Source organism: Dasypus novemcinctus, chromosome 16 (assembly GCF_030445035.2).
Source record: "Dasypus novemcinctus isolate mDasNov1 chromosome 16, mDasNov1.1.hap2, whole genome shotgun sequence".
Taxonomy (NCBI): Eukaryota; Metazoa; Chordata; class Mammalia; order Cingulata; family Dasypodidae; genus Dasypus; species Dasypus novemcinctus.
This window is the reverse complement of record NC_080688.1, coordinates 87,054,099-87,076,094: the sequence shown is the minus strand read 5'-3', so window position 1 is coordinate 87,076,094 and position 21,996 is coordinate 87,054,099. Positions and strand designations below refer to the sequence as shown.

At 36.6% G+C, this 21,996-nt stretch overlaps 1 protein-coding gene across 1 annotated transcript in view; it reads left to right on the top strand.

The window, feature by feature from the left end:
- The window catches only part of RTTN (rotatin), a 201,554-nt gene that overhangs the window by 17,832 nt on the left and 161,726 nt on the right, over positions 1 to 21,996 (top strand). Inside the window, exons 9-10 of the mRNA XM_004461516.4 lie at positions 640 to 821; positions 4,333 to 4,448. Of these exons, the coding sequence (XP_004461573.1) occupies positions 640 to 821; positions 4,333 to 4,448 (298 nt within the window). The remainder of the gene's footprint in view (positions 1 to 639; positions 822 to 4,332; positions 4,449 to 21,996) is intronic.

Genomic DNA, 21,996 nt, shown 5'->3' with positions numbered 1-21,996 from the left:
TCTAAATATTAGGTTCAAGTCATTCTATAACACTTTCATACTCACCCCTACCACTTTAATGAAGAAAGTTGAGAAAGATGGGATATTCCATTTTTTAGTGCTTTTTCAAAACCACTGTGTGATGTTGAATGTACTAAATAAAGTAATCCATTTCCCATTATGGTTTTTTTTTTTTTTCTGGTAACATCCTTCACTAGTTAATATTGACTTGCTTAAAATATTTGGTGAAAATCCCTGAAAATCTAGGAGAATATATGAACTATTTAGTTTTGCTGATCTTTTTAAGTTATTTACAGGGAAGCTTTGCTATAAATCCATGCTTGTTTTCCTGTAGAAATGAATGGGTTGTCAGTTCTGAAATGTTGATTGCTGCTATAGAAATGGTAACACATTTCTATAATCATTGTGAAAAGCAAAATATAAATACATTTTTGGTTTTCCCTTACTATTTTGAGCCATCTTCATGGACTTTAATCTCATATATTTGTCAAGGTTTCTAAAAATCTGACCAGAATTGTTGTATGCAGGAATTAGATATTTTCAATTTGAGACTTCTAGTATGTGAGGCAACAGATGTGCAGTGAATCTGTTTGAGGGTTGTTGCTATATTTAAGGTTGCTTATTTGTTTCATTTTACAGTGGAAGTAGTAGTCATGCCAATGTCAACTCTAGGATATCTGTCCACTCACCTTTGGATGTGGGCCACATAGATCTGCCAGATCTTGAAACTGAAGATACATTGGAGCTACAATTCCAGCAGCTCAGTCTTCCCCAGTTCTGTGTCTCCATTCTGGTATCAGCAGTTCCTCTCTTAAAAACAGGTTGTTGTTTTTTTTTTTTAAAGATTTATTTATTTATTTAACCCCCCCCCCACCCCCCCGGTTGTCTGTTCTCTGTGTCTGTTTGCTGCGTCTTGTTTCTTTGTCTGCTTCTCTTGTCGTCAGCGGCATGGTGCCGTTCCTGGGCAGGCTGCACTTTCTTTCGCGCTGGGCGGCTCTCCTTACGGGGCTCACTCCTTGCTCATGGGACTCCCCTACACGGGGGACACCCCTGCATGGCGCGGCACTCCTTGCGTGCATCAGCACTGCGCATGGGCCAGCTCCACACGGGTCAAGGAGGCCCGGGGTTTGAACCGCGGACCTCCCATGTGGTAGACGGACGCCCCAACCACTGGGCCAAGTCCGTTTCCCCCAGGTTGGTTGTTTTGAAGTCAGTTCTTTTCATACAATTTGTCACTTTTTGTATGTTTTCTAGGATGCTGAATTTTTGACTTTTCTACATTACAGAATCCATGTTAATGTATTTTTTGTTATACAGGTGCCTAAGAGGTAGATATGATGCCCATTATCTCTTTTTTTTTTTAAGATTTATTTTTATTTATTTCTCTCCCCTCCTGCTCCCCCGTTGTCTGTTCTCTGTGTCCATTTGCTGCGTCTTCTTCTGTGACCGCTTTTATCCTTATCAGTGGCACCGGGAATCTGTGTTTCTTTTTGTTACGTCATCTTGTGCGTCAGCTCTCCGTGTGTGCGGCGCTATTCTTGGGCAGGCTGAACTTTCTTTTGCACTAGGTGTCTCTCCTTACAGGGTGCACTCCTTGCGCGTGGGGCTCCCCTACATAGGGACACCCCTGCATGGCACGGCACTCCTTGGCGTGCATCAGCACTGCGCGTGGGCCAGCTCCACACAGGTCAAGGAGGGTGGACCTCCCATGTGGTAGATGGACGCCCTAACCACTGGGCCAAGTCCATTTCCCTCATTATGTCTTATTTAAATGTGGATGCTATGAAAACTATTCAGATAGAGTACCCGCTTCCACTTATGGCTTCTTATTGCACAGATTTCTGCTCCTGCATGACTCTTTTTAATGTAAGCACTGAAAACACAGTGCAGCTAATGTAAGATAAGGTAGACTGATGGGAATAGACAAGGAAAAAAAAAGCTTTTGACATTTACCCTTTTGAAACCTTTTGAATTATTCTCAAACAGTTGTTTATTCTTCCCACTGATTTCTTACTCATACCACAAAATATGTTAAAAGCAAAAACAACCCTCAAACTACAGTCTTACCTTTGCAATAATTTCTTTATCTTTAAAAACAAAGGTCAAAAAATATTCTAGGGTTATATTTTCTCTCTCCTGGGATAGATAAATTGCAAAGATGTGAAATACACCCTGGGATGTGGTTTTAGTTTTTGGAAAGCAGTTTGGCTGGTGTCTGCTAGAGGCTAGTAATAAAACAACAGTTACCCTACCTATGTTTGACCATCGTACTTGGTTTTGTACGCGTTATTTCATTCATGGCTCACACCAACCCCTTTTATCCTCCCAGCAGTAGGAGTTACCATTTTTATTCCCATTTTATAAATGAGTAAACTGTGAGAATTAGAGTGGTTTAGAAACATACCCAAGATAACACAGCTAAGAGCAAGGACTTGGATCCAAAGTCCCTACTCTTATACACTTGAGCATTTGCTGTGGAGGAACAATTAAAGATTTAGAAGCAGTAGTGATCTTTATTGTCTACATCTGTACATTTTTAGTAGTTGATAAACTGGTCGTTATTTTTGTACAAGATAAACAATTTTTTCCCTTTCCAGTTTATATGGTCAGAGTAAAAAATATGTAACATGTTTATGGTTCTTTAAGTCCTGTGGCTATTTTTTGCTTGCTTGGAACTGATGAGGTAGGGATATGTTTGGGAAGCCTTTAAAGTTATTTTTTTTCCCTGAGGATATCTATATACCCTAACTTCTCACTGACTGAAAAACTCTGCTTCTTGGAGTTAGGACTACATACGAATTCATATACTAATTTGTATACATTCATGTATATTAATTGGTAGTACTGTGAAATGAAGATCTGCACAATGGGAAAATAAAATATATATGTTAATCTACATTATATATTGAGAACAGTTTTCAATTTAATGTTTTTGTATTTAACCTTTTCTTAATTTGCTATAAAAAGCTTGATTATTGTGAAGCTATTTCTTGGTACATAAAATTTTCTAAATATTCTTTTGCCCTTTGTGGTAAATTATTCCATGGTTTGTAATTGTTCAATATCGTAAGTGATTTCTATAAGAAATTGCTCTATTGTTTTGATGAAAAAACTAATCTAGACTCTTATGATCTATTAGTTTGTTTTACTTGTATTCATTTGAAATTGGCCTTTGGGATGTGGGACATAAAAGTCCTGCTTGAATGTTAACCTCAAGTAGAATTATGGAGCATGGAATTCCTTGGTAATTGTGCTTTTTGGAGAAAGGAGATTGTTCTGGTGGTGGTGACTTTGACAGAAAAATTCTTTTGGAATATTTTTGAATCGAGGGTGGGTATAAGCTTGTGTACCATTTCTGGTGGAATTTCATTGACGTTTCTTCAGAATATGTCAGGGTGACTATTCCTTTAGTCACGCCATACCAAGTTGAGCTTCCTAAGTAACTCCTGCATGGGAAAATGCTAACTTCTGGTAAGGCTTAATTAAGCCTTTTCGTATTAAGTAGGAAATTACTGGTTTTCAGAGTAGGAAGGAAAATGCGTTTTCTAAACTTACCTTGTTCTTTGTCACGTATTGCATGTCGGATGGTTTCTAAATTTGAAATTTATTTTAATCCAGCTCATGGTATTTTCAGTTAGATTATTGTTTGTCTCTCTTCATGAGCATGTATGAACACATTTAATTTGTTGTATTTAAGTAACATTGTAATCAGAACAGAAGTCTTTAATGGTGGTTTCAGATTATTACTTTCCTATTTCTTTTTTAAAATTTCTTTTAAAAGATTTATTTATTTACCCCCCCCCCCCCCATTCCCCATTATTTTGCACTCACTGTCTGCTTTCTGTGTCCATTCACTGTGTGTTCTTCTGTGTCTGCTTGTCTTCTATTTAGGAGGCACTGGGAACTGATCCTGGGACCTCCCAGCGTGGGAGAGAGGTGCTCAATCTCTAGTGCCACTTCAGCTTCCTGGTTTGCTGTGTCTCTTATTGTCACTCCTCTGTGTCTTTTTTTGTTGTGTCCCAGCTCTCCATGCGGGACAGCACTCCTCTGTGGGCCAACTCTCCGCTCGGGCCAGCTCCCTGTGTGGACCTACTTGCCTTCACCAGGAGGCCCTGGAAATTGAACCCCTGGACTTCCTGTTTGGTAGATAGGAGCCTAAAAGCTTTAGCCACATCTGCTTCCCTATTTATTTCTTTTAACATTTCTAAAAGCACCAGAAAAAAGAAATAGGACTTTTGGGACATGACTAACTAGAAAAACTGAGCAGTGTGCTTTTCAGTTAAGTTACTGTTTCTTGTTTGTTTTTAACCTCTCTTCTGTTTGTATTCATAGGTAGCAGGCAAATGATAATAAGAATTCTGGAATTGCTTGCAGATGATTTATTACTTATTGGTGATACAGTTTCAGCAGATATCTGGGATGACAACAGCCTTTTTGCTATAGATATGGTGAGAATCAATGTTTTCTCTGTGTTATGGGTAATAATATTAGTCTTTTATTTTAATTTGTTCTTGTTAAGCAGGTTTCAGTGGCTTATTGGTCTTTGAAAGTTTTTTTACTTTTAGACACGATATGTCCAAATCTTAGTGTAGTTCTTGCCCCAGGTCTGGAATGACCGTTTCTGCAGAGGTGTTGGTTACTTTTAAGGGGGAATGGTATATAGAGACCAAAAGCAGGCCATTAAGGGTGCTTATAGTTATTGTGATAGCATTAGTTTTTTTTTTCAGTAATAGAACTAAGAAGTATCATATATATACACACGTATATGTATTTTAAAAATCATGAGTTCATGTTTCTGTTTCTCTGATTTTGAACTTGTACTTCTTTGCTTATACCCTGGGAATCTTAGTTCCTAACAATATTAACATAATTGCTTATTGGATTTAACCTTCATTAAAACAAATAGATTTTGAATAGCAATATTAATATCACTATGAACAATAACCCTTAATATTAAGCTCAAGATTTTTTTTGCTGTTATTTTGATCTAGACTAAATCCCACCAAAGATATACAGTCAAAATACTATGTCTTTCAGTCACTTGAAATAATTATTTTCTGTTACCAATTCAATACAGTTATATTTATTTGTTTCATTTTGTTTTCAATTTAGGAATAGTTTTCTCTTCATAAAAATGTAACTCAAGAGATGTCTCTCTGCCATCCCTTTACCCCCAATATGTTCCTTTCTTTGCTGTATTTGTAGCTATTTTCTTTTTCTGGTTTATCCTTTCAGTGTTTTTTTTTTTAAATCTCTTTTATTAAAAAATTTTTTTTTTGTAAATATTAGCTAACAAGTATTTAGATTCTTAGTTCTATGTACATCATACATAAAACATCTTTTATAATATATGCTGGTTTTTTTTTATTTAAAAAAAACAGTTTAAAAGATACTTAGATTACATAAATGTTACATAAAAATTATAGGGGATTCCTATGTGCCCCACTCCCTGTCCCTCCCACACTTTCCCACATTAACAAATCCTTCATTAGGGTGGTACATTTGTTACCATAGGTGAACAAATATTGGAGCATTGCCACTACTGGTGGATTATAGTTTACTGTATAAACTCTGTCCCAGACATTTTTGTAAGTTATGACAAGATATATAATGGCCTGTACCTGTCACTGCAACAACATTCAGGACAATTCTAATGTCCTGAAAATGCCACGGTATTAACACGTATTTTTTTTTTTTAAGTTACTTAGGTTACATAAATGTTACATAAAAAACAAGAGATTCCCTATATGCCCTACTCCCTACACTTCCCACATTAACAACATCCTTCATTAGCGTGGTACATTCATTGTAAGTGTAACACATTTTGGAACATTGCCGCTAAGCATGGATTAAGGTTGCCTTGTAGTTGACACTCTTTCCCACCCAATTCTGTAGGTTATGGCAAGATATATAGTGGCCTTTATCTGTCATTGCAGTGTCATTCAGGACAATTTCCAAGTCCCAAAAATGCCCCTGCATTTCACCTGTTTTTCCCTCTCCCTGCCCTCAGAACCTCTAGCGGCCACTGCCTCCACATCAATGATATAATTTCTTCCATTGCTAGTATCACAGTAAGTCTGTAGTAGAATGCCAGTAACTCCACTTTAGTCCATAGTTCATTCCCCAATCCTGAGGATTCTGGGATGGTGATGACTACTCTACCTTTAATTGAGAGGGGAATATATATGTTGTTTTATATCTTTTTTTCAACTTAAAAATACATGATGTGTATATGGAATTATATGTATGGAGATTATTCCACATCCATTTGTAGAGATCTTCCTCATTTTTTATAGTCTGCATAGTGTTTCATTGTGTATTTATTCACCCAATTTCCTATTGATGAATCTAATGACTGATATAAATTATGTGTAATGAATAATATGTGTAGGTCATTTCGTGCTTGTACATGTGTCTCTAGGATAGGATAGGATAGGAATTGCTGTATCAAAATGAAATGCTTTAATTGTTAACTTACCCTCTATTTGTACCATTTTGTTCACCCATCACTGATAGAATATGTTTTATTCCACAGATTCAACAACAGTAGAGTGTAGTGAAACTTTAGGTTTTGCTGTTTTGATAAATGAGATATGGTATTTGAGTGTAGTATTAATTTACACTTCTCTTTGAATAAAATTAAGCTTCTTTTTATAACTCTAAGTACCACTTGCATTTATTTTTCTGTGAATTATTGAGGGCTTTTGTCCATTTTTCTTTTGAGTTATTGGTCTTTTGTTCTTTCTCTTGATGTCTCTTTATGTGTAAGGACAAGTTACAGTATTTTTTCTGAAAAAGTTGCAATATTTTTTCCCCAGTTAGGTTTTGTTTTTGTTTTTGTTTTTTAAAAATTCTTTTAATGATGCTTTTGGCTTTGCAGAGACCTTTATTTGTTTGTTTTTATGTAGCTGGATTTATCAGTTTTGTTACCTTTTTTTTTTTAAACTCGTTCTGGATTTTGCATCATAGTTGGAAAGACACCATATCCAAGGAAAGAACATGCTCTGTCTTTCCATTTGATGAAGTCAGCATTTTTGTCTTCCAGGAATATTTTTTCTCATATAGATTTTGCACATATCTCATTACATTTATTTATATTTGTGTGTGAGAATATGTATGTGTGTATGAGTGTCATTAACAGCTTTATTGAAGTGTAACTGACATACAATAAACTTCACTTTCATTTTTTGAAATAAGTTTTGACATAGGTATATACCAGTGATATAGTGATATAGTTTGCATTTTCTAGAGTTTCTTTTAAATGAATTCAGTATGTAAATTTTTTTTTTTTAAGATTTATTTTTTATTTATATCTCTTCCCATCCCCCCCCGCCAGTTGTCTGCTCTTTGTGTCCATTCACTGTATGTTCTTCTGTGACCGCTTCTATCCTTATCAGTGGCACTGGGAATCTGTGGTTCTTTTTGTTGCGTCATCTTGTTGTGTCAGCTCTCCGTGTGTCTGGCGCCATTCTTGGGCAGGCTGCACTTTCTTTCGCGCTGGGTGGCTCTCCTTATGGGGTGCACTCCTTGCGCGTGGGGCTCCCCTATGCGGGGGACACCCCTGCGTGGCACGGCACTCCTTGCGCCATCAGCGCTGCACATGGGCCAGCTCCACAAACGTCAAGGAGGCCCGGGGTTTGAACCACGGACCACCCATGTGGTAGGCGGATGCCCTATCCACCAGCCAAGTCGGCTTTCCAGTATGTACATTTTTTGGTCTCCCTTCTTTCCTTCTGCATGACTACTTTGATAATAGCCATGTTGTGGCAGTATCAATAGTTCATTTCTTTTCATTGCTAAGTAGTATTCCATTGTATGAATGTACCACAATTTGTTTATCCACTCACTTATCAGGACATTTGGATTGTTTCCAGTGTTTGCTTATTACAAATAAAGTACCTATGAATATCCCAGTTTTTCTACATCCTCTCCAACATTTGATAATAGCCAGCCTTTTTGTTGGTTTTAAAAAAATTTTCTTTTTTTCATGTAGCATTTTGTGTGATCTATGTATCTTTAAAAAAACAGATAAAAAAAAAAGAGAAACACACACAAAATATTTTTTTATGTACCTGGGTCAGGGATTGAACACAGAACCTCGTATGCAGGATGCCAGTGCTCAACCACGGAGCCATATTGGTTCCCTGAGGTGGTTTTTTCATTTGTTTGCTTTTTGTTTGTTTTTGTTTTTAGGATGTACAGGGGACTGAACCCAGGACCTCCCATGTGGGAAGTAGGCACATAAATGCTTGAACCGCATCCATTCTCCTCTCATTGGTTTTAATTTGGAGTTCCCTAATGACTGATAAAAATATTGAGTATCTTTTGTAGATTTCAGTCAACAAGTCTAGGTCTTGATTTTTTAAAATTTAATTTTTGGATTTTTTTTCATTGCTAATATATAAGCAGTAAAATTGGTTTTTGTGTGTTGATCTTAAATCTTTTATATCCTGGGACCTTGCCGAACTTGTTATTATTTTGTTTTTGTTTTCTTTTATTGTGGATTCTTAGGATTTTCAATCTATAAGAAAATTATAGAAATTATATGTCATCTGTGAATAAAGATAATTTAATTCTTCTTTTCCAATCTGGTTCTTCTTTATTTCTGTTTATTGCCTAACTGCCCTGACTAAACCCTCTATTACAGTATTGAATAGACGTGATGAGAGTCTTGTTCCTGATCTTAGTGGAGAAGCTGTCTTTCACCATTAAGTATATTAGCTCTAAGACTTTTGTAGATGCCCTTCACAAGTTGAGGAAGTTCCCTTCTGATCCTGGTTTGGTGAATGTTTTGAATGAGTATTGTATTTTGTCAAATCTTTTTGCATCTGTTAAGATGAAATTTGCTTTTTAGTCTTCATTCTATTAATACAGTGTATTACATTTATTGATTTTCAAAAAATTTTCAATGATTTATGTTCCCGGAATAAATCTCACTTAGTCATGGCTTAAAATCCTTTTAAAATTTTTTTGGGTTTGGTTTGCTGGTATTTTGTTGAGGATTTTTGCATCTCTAATCATGAGGGATATTAATCTATAGTTTTCATTTTTTAAAATGTTTTTATTTGGTACCAGAGAAATATTTGTGTCCAAAATGAATTAAGAAGTGTTTCCTCCTCTATTTTCTGGAGGAATTTGTTAAGGATTAGCATTTTCCTTGAAATCCTTGATACAATTCACCAGTGAAGCCCTTTGGATCTGACGTTCTCTTTTGGGGGAAGATTTAAAGATGCTAATTCAATTTCTTTACTTTTTATAGTCTATTTCTATTTCATATATTTTTTTTAAGTCAGTTTTGGTAGTTTGTATCTTCCTAGGTATTTGTCCATTTTATCTAAGTTGTCTAATTTGTTGGCATAAAGTTGTTCATGGTTTTCCCTTTTAATCTTTTATATTTCTGTAAGGTTTATTGTGATATCTTCTCTTTGATTCTTCTTTTTTTTTTTTTTAAGATATATTTTTATTTATTTCAAGCCCCCCCACTCCCACCCCATTGTCTGCTTTCTGTGTCCATTTGCTGTGTGTTCTTCTGTGTCTGCTTATATTCTCGTTAGGCAGCTCTGGGAACTATTCCTGGGACCTTCCGGAGTGGGAGAGAGGTGATTACTCTCTCGCACCACCTCAGCTCCCATGTTCTGCTATGTCTTCTTATTTTCTCTCCTCTGTGTCTCTTGTGTCATCTTGCTGTACTAGCTCTCCACATCGGCCGGCACTCCTGCGTGGGGCAGCCCTCCTGCGCCGGGCGGCATTCCCACATAGGCCGGCAGTCCACATGGACGCCCTGGGCATTGAACCCTGGACCTCCTGTATGGTAGATGGGATCCCAATTGGTTGAGCCACATCCATTTTTCTCTTTGATTCTTTGTTACTTGTGTCTTTTGAGCATCTTTTCATGTGCTTCTGTGTCATTTCTGTGTCTTCTCTGGTGAAGTGTCTGTTTTAAATCTTTTGCCCATTTTAAAAAATTGGAGTGTTTTCTTACTGAGTTTTGAGAGTTCTTTATGTAATCTGTATTTCTTTATATATCTTTATATATTTATATATATAAATTTTTAAAGAACTTGGTGAAATTAAGATTTTTTTTAAGATTTTTAATTTGCTTTTTATTTATTTATCTCCCCTTCACCCCCTTTCCCCCCAGTTATCTGCTCTCACAGCCCATTCGCTGTGTATTCTTCTGTGCCTGCTTGTATTCTTGTCGGCGGCACTGGGAAATTGCATCTCTTTTTTGTTGCGTCATCTTGCTGTGTCAGCTCTCCGTGTGTGCGGTGCCACTCCTGGGCGGGCTGCACTTTTTTTGCGCAGAGCTGCTATCCTTACAGGGTGCACTCCTTGCACGTGGGGCTCCCCTTTGCGGGGGACACCCCTGCATGGCAGGGCACTCCTTGCGTGCCTCAGCACAGCGCATGGGCCAGCTCACCACATGGGTCAGGAGGCCCTGTGTTTGAACCCTGGACCTCCCATGTGGTAAGCTCTATCATTTGAGCCAAATCCGCTTTCCTAATATATATCTTTATATATTCTATAGATCTTTTATATAATTTCAAATCACACATTTCATCTCAGTCTGTGTTTTGTCTTTTTATTCTCTAAACAGGGTGTTTTGAAGAGCAGAAGTTCCTAATTTTGTTAAAGTTCAGTTTTACTCTGAGTTGTGATTTTGATATTGAATATATGAAATATTTGCCCGACCTGTGTTACAGAGATTGCTTCCTATGTTTCCTTTTTGTAGCTTTATGGTACATTTAGGTGTATGATTCATTTTGAGTTAATTTTTGTAAATGGTGCAAGGTAAGGATTAAAGTTTTATTTTTTTACATATGGATATACAGTTTGTGCTGTTTGTTCAAAAGACTGTCCTTTCTTCCCTAATTCTGTATGTTTTTCAAAAACCAACCTATACATGGGTTTACTTCTGGACCTTATTCTATTCCATTAATTGGTTTTCTCTTTTGATGCCCATATCAAACCCTCTTAATCATTTTAGATTTATAACAAGTCTTGAAGTCCGGTAGTACACATCCTCCAACTTTGTTTTTCTTTTTAAAAATTGTTTTGGTTATTTTGGGTCTTTTGAATTAGTGTATAATATATGGAATCAAGTTGTCAATTTCCACAAACATAACTTACTGTGATTTTGAGTTGGATAGAGTTGAATCTGCAATTTGGGGAGGAATAACATCTTAATAGTATTGAGTCTTCTGATCCATGAACACCATGTAGCTCTCTATTTATTCAGGCCTTTAATTAGTCTCAGTGCTGTTTTAAAATTTTTAATGTGTAGGTCTTTTTCTGTTGGCTGTTTTTTCTCCTATGTGTTCTGATATTTGGTATGCCTAGTAATTTCTGTTTGGATGTTAGACATTTTGAATGTTACTTTGTCAAGTGTCCTGATTTTTTTGTCTTTCTGTGAGTTGGGCTCTGTTCTCACAGAGGGTTAAGTTACTTGTGGAACAGTTTATTTCTTAAGGCTTTTACAGAGTTTTGTTTGGATGGGTCTGGAACATTGGTTTTCAATTTGTTGCCGTTTTCCTCCCTGGGATATTTGACAATGTGTGGAGACATCTTGGTTATCACAATTGGTGTGTTACTCGTATCTAGTAGATAGTAGCTAGGAAAGCCCCTTGCAAGAAATAATTTTTTTGGCTCAAGATGTCAGTAGGGTTGAGTTTGAAAATCCCTGGTTAAGAGTAAGCTTCTCTTGGGGTTGGTTAATTAAACTCTACTATTGAGGCCTGACCCCTCTGCAACCTCTTCTGTATGTCCAAGGTGATTACTAATGACTTCTTTGTCTGGCTGGTTGAATCTTGAATATCTTACTGGCCTTTACGAGTTCTGGGAATTGTTCAGTTTAAATCTGCGTTGTCATTTTTGCCTTCATTTGTGGAATTACTACCTGTAACATGAACAACCTAATTTCAGCATGGGACTAAAGGGAACTCTTTTCAGGATCCTGGAACTTTTTCTTTGTATTGCTCCCTGCTATCTGTCCTCTGTCCATTTCAACTCTAAACATCTCTGCTCCTCAAGCATCTTGATCTCAAATCATTGGACTGTTTGACTCTGGATTTCTCTTCCCTGTGTTTGTGATACAATAATTGCTTTCAGGTGAAGATAGGACTCTCATTGTTTCTTTTCCTTCTCTTTGGTATTGTAGTCTCGTACTGCCTAATGTCCAGTATCTGGAAACAGTTATTTCTTTTATTTTGTATGGTGTTTCTACTCCATCATGGCCAGAAGTAGAAGTTTTACAAAGGTTTTTAATTGTTTCATGTAAACAACTGACTTGTTTGTAAGTTATAGAAACCTAAATGTACAGTTTTCTAGAGTGAAAATTTTGGACAAACTTTAGAAGAATCATTCGGAGAGTAGAGAAATCAGAAGGATGCCTTGTTCTTCTTTGTCACTCATATGTAGTAGAAGAGATAGTTTTTGAATGCAAGGCATTTTATTTTTTCACAAGAAGCATTTTGATAAGTGATATTTTTGCTTGAGTATTTTAAAGATGTACAGTTATCTCAGAAATACAAAACATCATTTTTACTATTTTTAATATATCTCTTCTTTATTGAAGTGAATTTCATGCAAAATTCATATAAAAGTAACCATTTTACAGTGAACAATTCAGTGGTATTTAGTATATTTACAGTGTTGTACAACTATCATCTCTATCTAGTTTGAAAACATTTCTATCACCCTAAGAGAAAATTCTGTACCTATTAAGTAGTTGTTCCCCATTCTACCTTCCTTTCATTTTATATCTTTTGTTTTGAAATTATCTTCTGATAAGCTTATTTTGCTTTTATAATTTGTGTCCTGTCTTTTCTGTAAGTGTAAATTGGTGAGTTATACTTCCTTTTTTTTTTTTTGCCTTTCCCGGGAAATGGAAGCAAACTTTGTTAATCATAAAGATATATATTGACCCCCATGGTTACTGAATTTTCTTTCTCTTTATGCTATTCTGGTCTAGGTTTATGTTTTATTAAACTTTATTACAGACTGGCCCAAATCAGAGGCCAGAACATGAAATGTAAAATAAAATGAAATACAGATGTTTACTTAGTAGAAATGCCTCAAAAAACCCAAACTTTTATTAATGTAAACTTGAAAAAGAGAAATATTTTGTAATAGGTATAATATATTTAAGTTGCTAGTCCTTCAATTTCTTAATTTATAAAACAGGGATAATAGTTTTTAGTCTTAGTTTTTCTTTAATCCTTAAGGTTATCACACTATTTGGTAGTATTTTTAGAAGATTTTTACATATTGAAGGTTTTGAAGAAGTGAGTTCTTCCTCTGAAGTGTGAAGAATGTTTTATTGGTTCCTTCTTAAATTAACTTAAATTTTCTTGGCCAGAACATTTTATCTTTAAAAGTTAGTGGTTTACTTTTAACTTCTGGCTGCTGATCTTTTTCATGATTCAATGAATTATTTTTACTTTAAAGGTTAAATCTGTTGTATAAGTGCCAATTGCTATGATAGAAATGTTAAATAAAACAGTACTGCTGGAAATTATATTTGATCTACTTTTACTTGTTTAAAAAGGATAAATATCTCCTAGAAAAATTTTGTTACTTGTCTATATATATTAATAGAAGGAAGCAATTAACTGAACTTTTAATTTCTCTCCTTTTGCCAATTTTAAGAAGGAAGATAGAAGCACTATTTTTGTTTAGTCATTAAAGGAACAAAACAAGTGTGGTATTGTCACCAATTCATAAATTAAATATCTGAGGATATTTCCAAATAGTGCTAACATCTGTCATGCCTGAAACTTTATCTTGGTTTGAGTATTTTTATTTTACTTGAAGTAAATAGAAGAAAAAATGTATTCACCCAAATTATTACATTTTATTGAAGTGAAACATTTGTTGGTAAGCATTTGTGAAAGTTAGGTTGATCTAAGGGATTTTCCTCTCCTCCATCTTCATGAAATCAAGTATGGTCATGTTTTTTCTTTATTTACATGGTGAGTTAGGTTCTTCACCTCATGTCATATAACCCTAGACTTCCAGGTCTAGTTTTTGCATGCCTCTGTCTGTCACTCCTGTCATTGCAATGCTGTCTAAAAGCAGCCTTTTCTCCTTTATGACTTCATTGATTCTAAGTTCCCATCTGACCTGCTGTGAGCTGGTAACTTAGATATCAAGTATATTAGCCAGGATTCTCCAGAGAAACAGAATCAACAGTATATATGTATGTTTATGCATCCAATAAGAGATTTATCGTAAGGAGTTGGCTCACATGAACATGGGAGGTGGCATATGTAGGTCATCAGGCTGCAGGCTGGAAACTCTGGTCAAGAAGATGTTGAAGTCCCAGGTTCTGAAGCTGGCAGTATGGAAGTTCTGACAAGAGTCTGTGTTGAAGTCTTGAGGCAGAAATTCTTCTGACCTCTGGAACCCTCAGTTCTCATCCAATTGGATGAGGCCCACCCACATAATGGAGGGTGATATCATTTACTTAAAATGCTAAATCCCGTCTACAGAATACCTCCATAGTAAAAACTAGGCCAGTATTTGACCCCACAGCGGGATGCCATAGCCTAATAAATTGATACATGGATTTAACCATCACACTAGGTATGTTGGAAAAATTGCTGGTAGGTGTTCAAGTAGAGCTGGAAAGATTGTGAAAGAATTTAGAGAAGGACTTTGTATCCAATAAGGGCTGTAAGAGTAATTGAATCAGATTGTCAGTCTACTGTCTTTGCTAGTCCAAAAACAGTTGTTTTTAGTTCACCAAACATTTTTCAATACCTAGGATGTGCTAGACATTGGAGGCTCAAGATGAATAAGATATATTTCTTCTCAGTTTTGTGGGAGATAGAGGCTTTTAAAATGACACAAGTAAGAGTGATAAGCATGTAGAAATAAACAGCTTAAACTAAATATAGCACTTACCATATGTTAGATATTGTTTAAGCACCCTGTGTTTATGAAGTAATTTTGTCTTCACTACCCTACAAGATAGATAACTTTATTTTCCCCATTTTACAGATGAGGAAACTGAGGTACAGTTTCCTTTCCAGGGTCCCTTGAAATTCTGTATTTTCAACCATTAAGGCCTATTGTTAAGGGTACTTTGGGAACACTCCCAACCTGGGATCTCAGGAAGACTTTTCCTAAATAATGGCTGAATTGAATCTTAAATGATGAGTGTAATTTGCCAGGCAAGTAAATATAGGATTTTTTCTCTTGACAGAGTGAAAAGAGTGAGTCATGGTTAGGGTTGCTTGGGGATGAAGGGTAGGGCCAGTGGTTGACCACAGCAACCAGAGCATACAATGTGAGGTGGAAATGGTTTGGTTAAATGAAGACTTCTCATTGAGGGCTTTCTATGTGGTGCTGAATACTTTGGCCATTTTCAATAAACACTGGTGTGCAAATAACTGTTCGAGTCCCTGCTTTCAATTCTTTGGGGTATATAGCTGGTAGAGGGATTGCCAGGTCACGTGGTAAGTCTTATTCTTATCTTTCTGAGAAACTGCTGAACTGTCTTTCACAGTAACTGCACCACTTTACATTTGCACCAGCCTTGAATGAGTGTTCCTATTTCTCCACATCCTCTCCAACACTTGTAATTTTCTTTCTTTTTTAAAAAAATTGTAGCCATTCTAGTGGGTATGACTTGGTACCTCATTGTGGTTTTGATTTGTATTTCCCTAATAGCTAGTGATGCTGAACATCTTTTCATGTGCTTTTTAGCCATTTATATATCTTTGGAGAAATATCTTTTCAAGTCTTTTGCTCATTTTAAAATTGGGTTGTTTATCTTTTATTGAGTTGTAGAATTTATTTATATATTTTGGATAGTAAACCCTTATTAGATATGTGATTTCCAAATATTTTCTCCTATTGAGTAAGCTGTGTTTTCACCTTCATGATAAAAGTCCTTTGTTGCACAAAAGATTTAAGTTTTGATGAGGTCTTGTTTATCTATTTTTTTCTTTTGTTGCTTGTGCTTTGTGTGTAATATCTAAGAACTCATTGCGTAACACATGACCCTGAAATTCTGCCCCACGTTTTCTTATAGGGGCTTTATAGTCCTGATTCTTACATTTGGGTCTTTGATCCATAATTTTTGAATATAGTATGAGTTAGGGGTCCTGTTTCATTCTTTTGCATATGGATATCCAGTTCTCCCAGTATCACCTGTTGAAAAGATGATTCTTTCCCAATCAAGTGGACTTGGCAGACTTGTCAAATATCATTTGGGCATAGATGTGAATATCTATTTCTGAACTCTCAATTTGATTCCATTGGCCAATATATCTATCCTTGTGCTAGTGCCATGCTGTTTTGACCACTGTAGCTTTGTAATAAGCTTTAAAGTCAGGAAGTGTGAGTTCTTCAGCTTCATTCTTTTTCAAGATGTTTTTGGCTATTTGGGGCCCCTTTACCCTTCTAAATTAATTTGGTAATTGATTTTTCCATTTTGCAAAGTGGGCTGTTGGAATTTTGGTGGGGATTGTTTGGAATCTGTAAATCAGTTTGGGAAGAATTGACATTTTAATGATATTTAGTCTTCCAGTCTGTGAACATGAAATATTCTTCCATTTATTTAGGTCTTCTTTGATTTCTTTTAGCAGTGTTTTATAGTTTTCTGTATATAAGTTCTTTACAGTCTTGGTTAAATTTATTCCTAGATATTTGCATGCAATTTTTTTCTTAATTCCCTCCTCAGATTGCTCATTACTAATGTATAGAAACACTGAATTCATTAGCTCTAGTTGCTTTGTTGTAGATTTTTCGGAACTTTCTATATTTGGATCATGTCATCTGTAAATTGAAAGTTTTACTTCTTTCTTTCCAATTTGTATGTCTTATATTTCTTTTTCTTGCCTAATTGCTGTTGCTAGAACTTTGGTACAATGTTGAATACCAGTGTTAACAGTGCACATCTTTTGTTTTGTTCCAGATCTTAGAGGGAAAGCTTTCAGTCTTTCACCATTGTATAATGTTAGCTATGGGTTTTTCCTATATGCCTGTATTAGTCTGCCAAAGGGATGCTGATGCAAAGCACCAGAAATCTTTTGGCTCTTATAAAGGTATTTATTTCGGGTAAAAGCTTACAGTTCTGAGGATACGCAGTGTCCAAAAGGCATCAGCAGAAATGCTTTCTCACCAAAGTAAACTGCTCTTGTTTCTGTTGTTCAGGTCCACAGGCAAGATGGCCACTGATCTTTGCTGAGGTCTCTGCCTTTCTGTAGCTGTAGGCAAACCTGACATAGGGCTTGTCTCTTATGGGGCCTTCTCTTTCTCCCTGGGCCTCAGGTCCTTGAGCCTTTTGGGGGCTTTCCTCTTTGTAGCTCAGCTATGGGTGAAACCTCTCTTATGTGACAGAATCAAACATGGCAGCTCCCTTTTCCTGTATCTGTCTGTCCATGTGTCCATTCATATCAGACCCAGTAAGGGGGTAGAAACTCAACCTGAGTCAAACCTTACTCAGGGCCGACCTAAAGCCCTAAAGTGATCTTTCAAGTAGTCTAATCAAAGTCCCCTCAACTGTATTTAAGTCAGTCAAAGGGTATCACATCTAGAGGAATAGATTAGTTTACAAGCATAATCTTTCTCTTTTTGGGATTCATAAAATAATCTCAAAACTGCCACAATTGATAATGCAAATATCTGTTCGAGTCTCTTACTTTAATTCTTCTAGGTATATAACTAGCAGCAAGATTGCCAGATAAGATGGTAATTCTATACTTAGCTTCCTGGAGAATGATCCATGTGCATTTGAAAAAATATATCCTGTTGTTTTGGGGTGGCAGTGCCCTGTATATGTCTGTTAGGTCTAGTTCATTTATCATATTATTCAAGTTTCTGTGTTTCCTTGTTGATCTTCTGCCTAGATGTTCTGCCTAGATGTTCTGTTTATGATAGGGTACATTGAAGTCTCCAATTATTAGTGCAGAAACATCTGTTTGTTCTTTCAGTTTTGCCAGTGTTTGCCTCATGTATTTTGGGACACCCTGGTTAGGTGCATAAATATATATAATTGTTATTTCTTTTTGGTGGATTGCCTCTTTTATTAGTATATAGTGTCCTTCTTGATCTCTTATAACAGCTTTTGACTTAAGTGTATCTTTTTTTTTTTAAGATTTATTTGTTTGTTTATTTTCCTCCCTTTTCCTCCTCCCGCCCTACTGTTTATCCTGGAGACCTCTGATGGGGAGAGAGGTTTGCTGTAAATTGCACCACCTCAGTTCCTGGTTTCTCCTGCACTTCACCTTGACTCTCCCCTTGTCTCTCTTTTCATGTGTCATCATCTTGCTGCATGACTCATTTGTGCAGGGCACTGGCTAACCATGCAGGCATTTGCGTTGGCACTGGCTTGCTGCGAGGGCACACTTTCTCTTCTTCTTTTTCACCAAGAGACCCCAGGGATTGAACCCAGGTCCTCCCATATGGTAGGTGGAAGCTCTATCACTTGTGCCACATCTACTTACCAGAGTGTATCTCGTCCGATATTAATATTGTGAGTCCAGCTCTTTTTTGGTTACTCTTTACATGAATTGTCTTTTTCTTCCTTTCACTTTCAACCTATTTGTGTCTTTCAGTCTAAAGTAAGTTTCTTATAAACTGCATATATTCGGATCATGCTTTTTTTATCTGTTCTGCCAATCTCTGTCTTTTTTTTTTAGATTTTATTTATTTATTTATTTCTCTTCCCTCCACCTCCCCACCCTGGTTGTCTCTTCTTTGTGTCTATTTGCTGCATCTTGTTTCTTTGTCCGTGTCTGTTGTTGTCAGCGGTGCGGGAATCTGTGTCTCTTTTTGTTGTGTCAGCTCTCCGTGTGTGCAGCGTCATTCTTAGGCAGGCTGTGCTTTCTTTCGCACTGGGCGGCTCTCCTTACGGGGCAGCTCTCCTTACGGGGCGAACTCCTCACACGTGGGGCTCCCTACACGGGGGACACCCCTACATGGCACGGCACTCCTTGCGCGCATCAGCACTGCGTATGGGCCAGCTCACCATGGGTCAAGGAGGCCCGGGGTTTGAACCGCGGACCTCCCATGTGGTAGACGGACACCCTAACCACTGGGCCAAATCCGTTTCCCCAATCTCTGTCTTTTGATTGCATTGTTTAACCCATTAATATTTAGTGTTTTTACTGTAAAGGCAGGATTTACTTAATCCAGTTTGTCCTTTGGTTTTTATATGTTATATCTTTGTTTGATCTTTTTTTCTTTGTTGTAACCTCTTTTTCTGTATTGTTGATCTTTTGTGATGTATCTGACGGATCCCTTTCTCATTTCTGTTTCTTTCTGTTTTAGAAATACTTTGTTTGTGGTTTCCCTGGGTTTATATTACACTGCCTACATCTATAACCTACTAAATTGAGACGATACTAACTTAGCTTCCATAACATACATGGTTCTCTGCTCTCATATCCTTCTGTTTCTCCTCTTAGTTGCTTTTGTCCCACTTTACCTCTTTATATTTTATTTGTCCATTATCAGGTAATAATGCCTTTTACTTGTTCAATTGTATACTGACTCTTAAAGGAATTAAAAAGTAGAGTTGTAAATTGAGGGTATGGTTACCATTGGGTTTTGCATTTACTTTTACTGAAGATCTTCATTTCTTCACATTATTCCAGGCCACTCTCTCTTGTCTTTTCCTTTCAACCTGCAGTACTCCCTTTAGTAATTCTCATAGGACAGGTCTTTTTTAATGAACTCTCTCAGTTTCTGTTAATTAGTGAAAATTTAAAATTCTCCATCATTTCTGATGGCAGTTTTTCTTTTTCATTATCTGAAATATGTCATACCACTGTCTTCTTGCCTCCATGGTTTCTGATGAGAAATTGGTGCTTAGTCTTATTGAGAATCCCTTGTATGTGATGAGTTGCTTTTCTTCTGCTACTTTTAGAATCCTCCATCCTTGGCATTTGACATTCTGAATAGTATTTTTCTCAGAGTAGATCTATTAGGATTTATTCTGTTTTGAGTATGTTACGCTACATGGATATGTAGATATATGTCTTTCATAAGATTTGGGAAGTTTTCAGCAATTTTTTTCTGGAAATATTCTTGCTTCCTCCTTTCCCTTCTTTTCTCTTTCTGGGACACCCATGATGCATATATTTGCAGGCTTCATGCTGTCATTTAAATCCTTGAGACACTGCTCAATTTCTTCTATTCTTTTCTCTATCTCTTCTTCTGACTGTATCATTTCAAATGTCCGGTCTTCTAAATTGCTGATTGTTTCTTTTGTCTGTTCAAGTCCTCTGTTGTATGCCTCTGGTGTATTTTAATCTCTGTTATTGTGCCTTTCATCCCCATAATTTCTGTTATGTTTCTTTTTATACTTTCAAATTCTTCATTATGGTCACACTGTCTTCTTAATATCTGTTAGCTATTTATCCATATTTTGCTTCATCTCCTTGAATTGATTAGGAGATTTGTGTGAACTTCTTTGATTATTTGTTCCAAATTCTGACTCCTCTGAAGTTTTACTACTTTCCCTTAACTGAGCCTTATCTTCCTGTTTCTTAGTATGGCTTGTGGTTTTTTGCTGATATCTGGGCTTCTGATTATCTTGATGATTTAATTCTGAAGGTTAGTTTCTTCTTGTCTAGGATTTTATTATTAATTGGATTTGTGTTAAGGCTCTTTTTTGATGGTTGCTCCAATTTGTTCTAGACCTTTTGGTAGCCTGTGTTTAACTGTTTGGATTGTCTCAGCAGTTCTTCATCTGATTCTTTCCCTGGTAATGTGGTAGAATTTTTAAGATTGTACTTTTTTTTTTTTTTTTACAATTTTTTCACTTCGAGCAAAAAGCTTCCTTTTCTCTGTTCCTTCTCTGGGAATCTTTATCTGTTTTGTTTGATTTCGTGTAGAATTTTCTCCCCAGCTCCTATAATTTGTTTAAATTCTTCCCCTCACTCAGTGCCCCCTTTTCCTTACACTTCATTTTTGGGACCCTCCTGTCTTAGAGGAATTAAGTTTAACTATGCTCCTTCCCCACTTTTTTCTGTGAGGCTTTTCTGCCTCTTGGTTTCTTCCCCATTAGGGTATCCAATCCAGGGACCCAGATGGGGTCAATGCAGAAAAGGTATGTATCTCCAGAAACATCCATCTTGCATTTGTGTGGTCCACTCAACAGAAATTGGATTGAGTGAGCATAACACATCTTGCCAACGGCTCTGCTGTGGTATTTCTCCCTTTCTCTTTTTTCCCCCTGTGGGCCCTTTTGTATGGAGCACAGTTTAGCTTGTGTTCGGTCCTGGGTCTCTGTGGACTTGGGTCCCTGTGTCTAAATAAGGGTGGGGCTCTAATTTGCTGCTGTGACTGGCTCTTTTGTCTATGTCCATGATGGGAGGGACCCGTGCTGTTCTGCCTGTGCTCAACTCCCAAGTGACTTGTGGGAGGGCAAGGGGAATGGATTGATGAGTCCAGGACAGGTATTTCCCACCTGCTCTTGTAGCTGCTGCTGCTTTTCCTTCGATCAAGCATTTGTGGAGTTCTTTTCCATTCTTTATTGCCCTTGAAAGTTTTAAGGAAGTGGAATTTGTTCTTATATTAGCTGATTTTGAGGGAAGACTTTCGCAGGAGATCTCTTTGATCACCATGTAGATGATGTCACTTCTCTTATATGTTTGAACCTGGGACCTCAAACATGTGAAGTAGGCGTACAGCCACTGAACTACATCTGTTCCCCTCTTATATACTTTTTATTACTATTTTGAGAAGCACTCTATTCATGATTAAAATTAGCATGATTATTTGAAAGTACCACAGGTAAATAGTTACATTTTTACATAGCACTCTAAAAAACTGAGTTCTTAAATATGTTCATTGATTTAAATGGTAAATCATTGAATTAATGTTGATCATAGATATATAAAAGCATTATTTCACTGGAGAAATATTGTATGGAGAAATGATTTGTCAGTTTTAGAAAAACACTGTTACTGTGTTTCTGTTTTTTTCCTCCTAGACCAGTTGCTATTTATATGAGGGCATTTGGTTTCTCTGCTTTAATTCTGT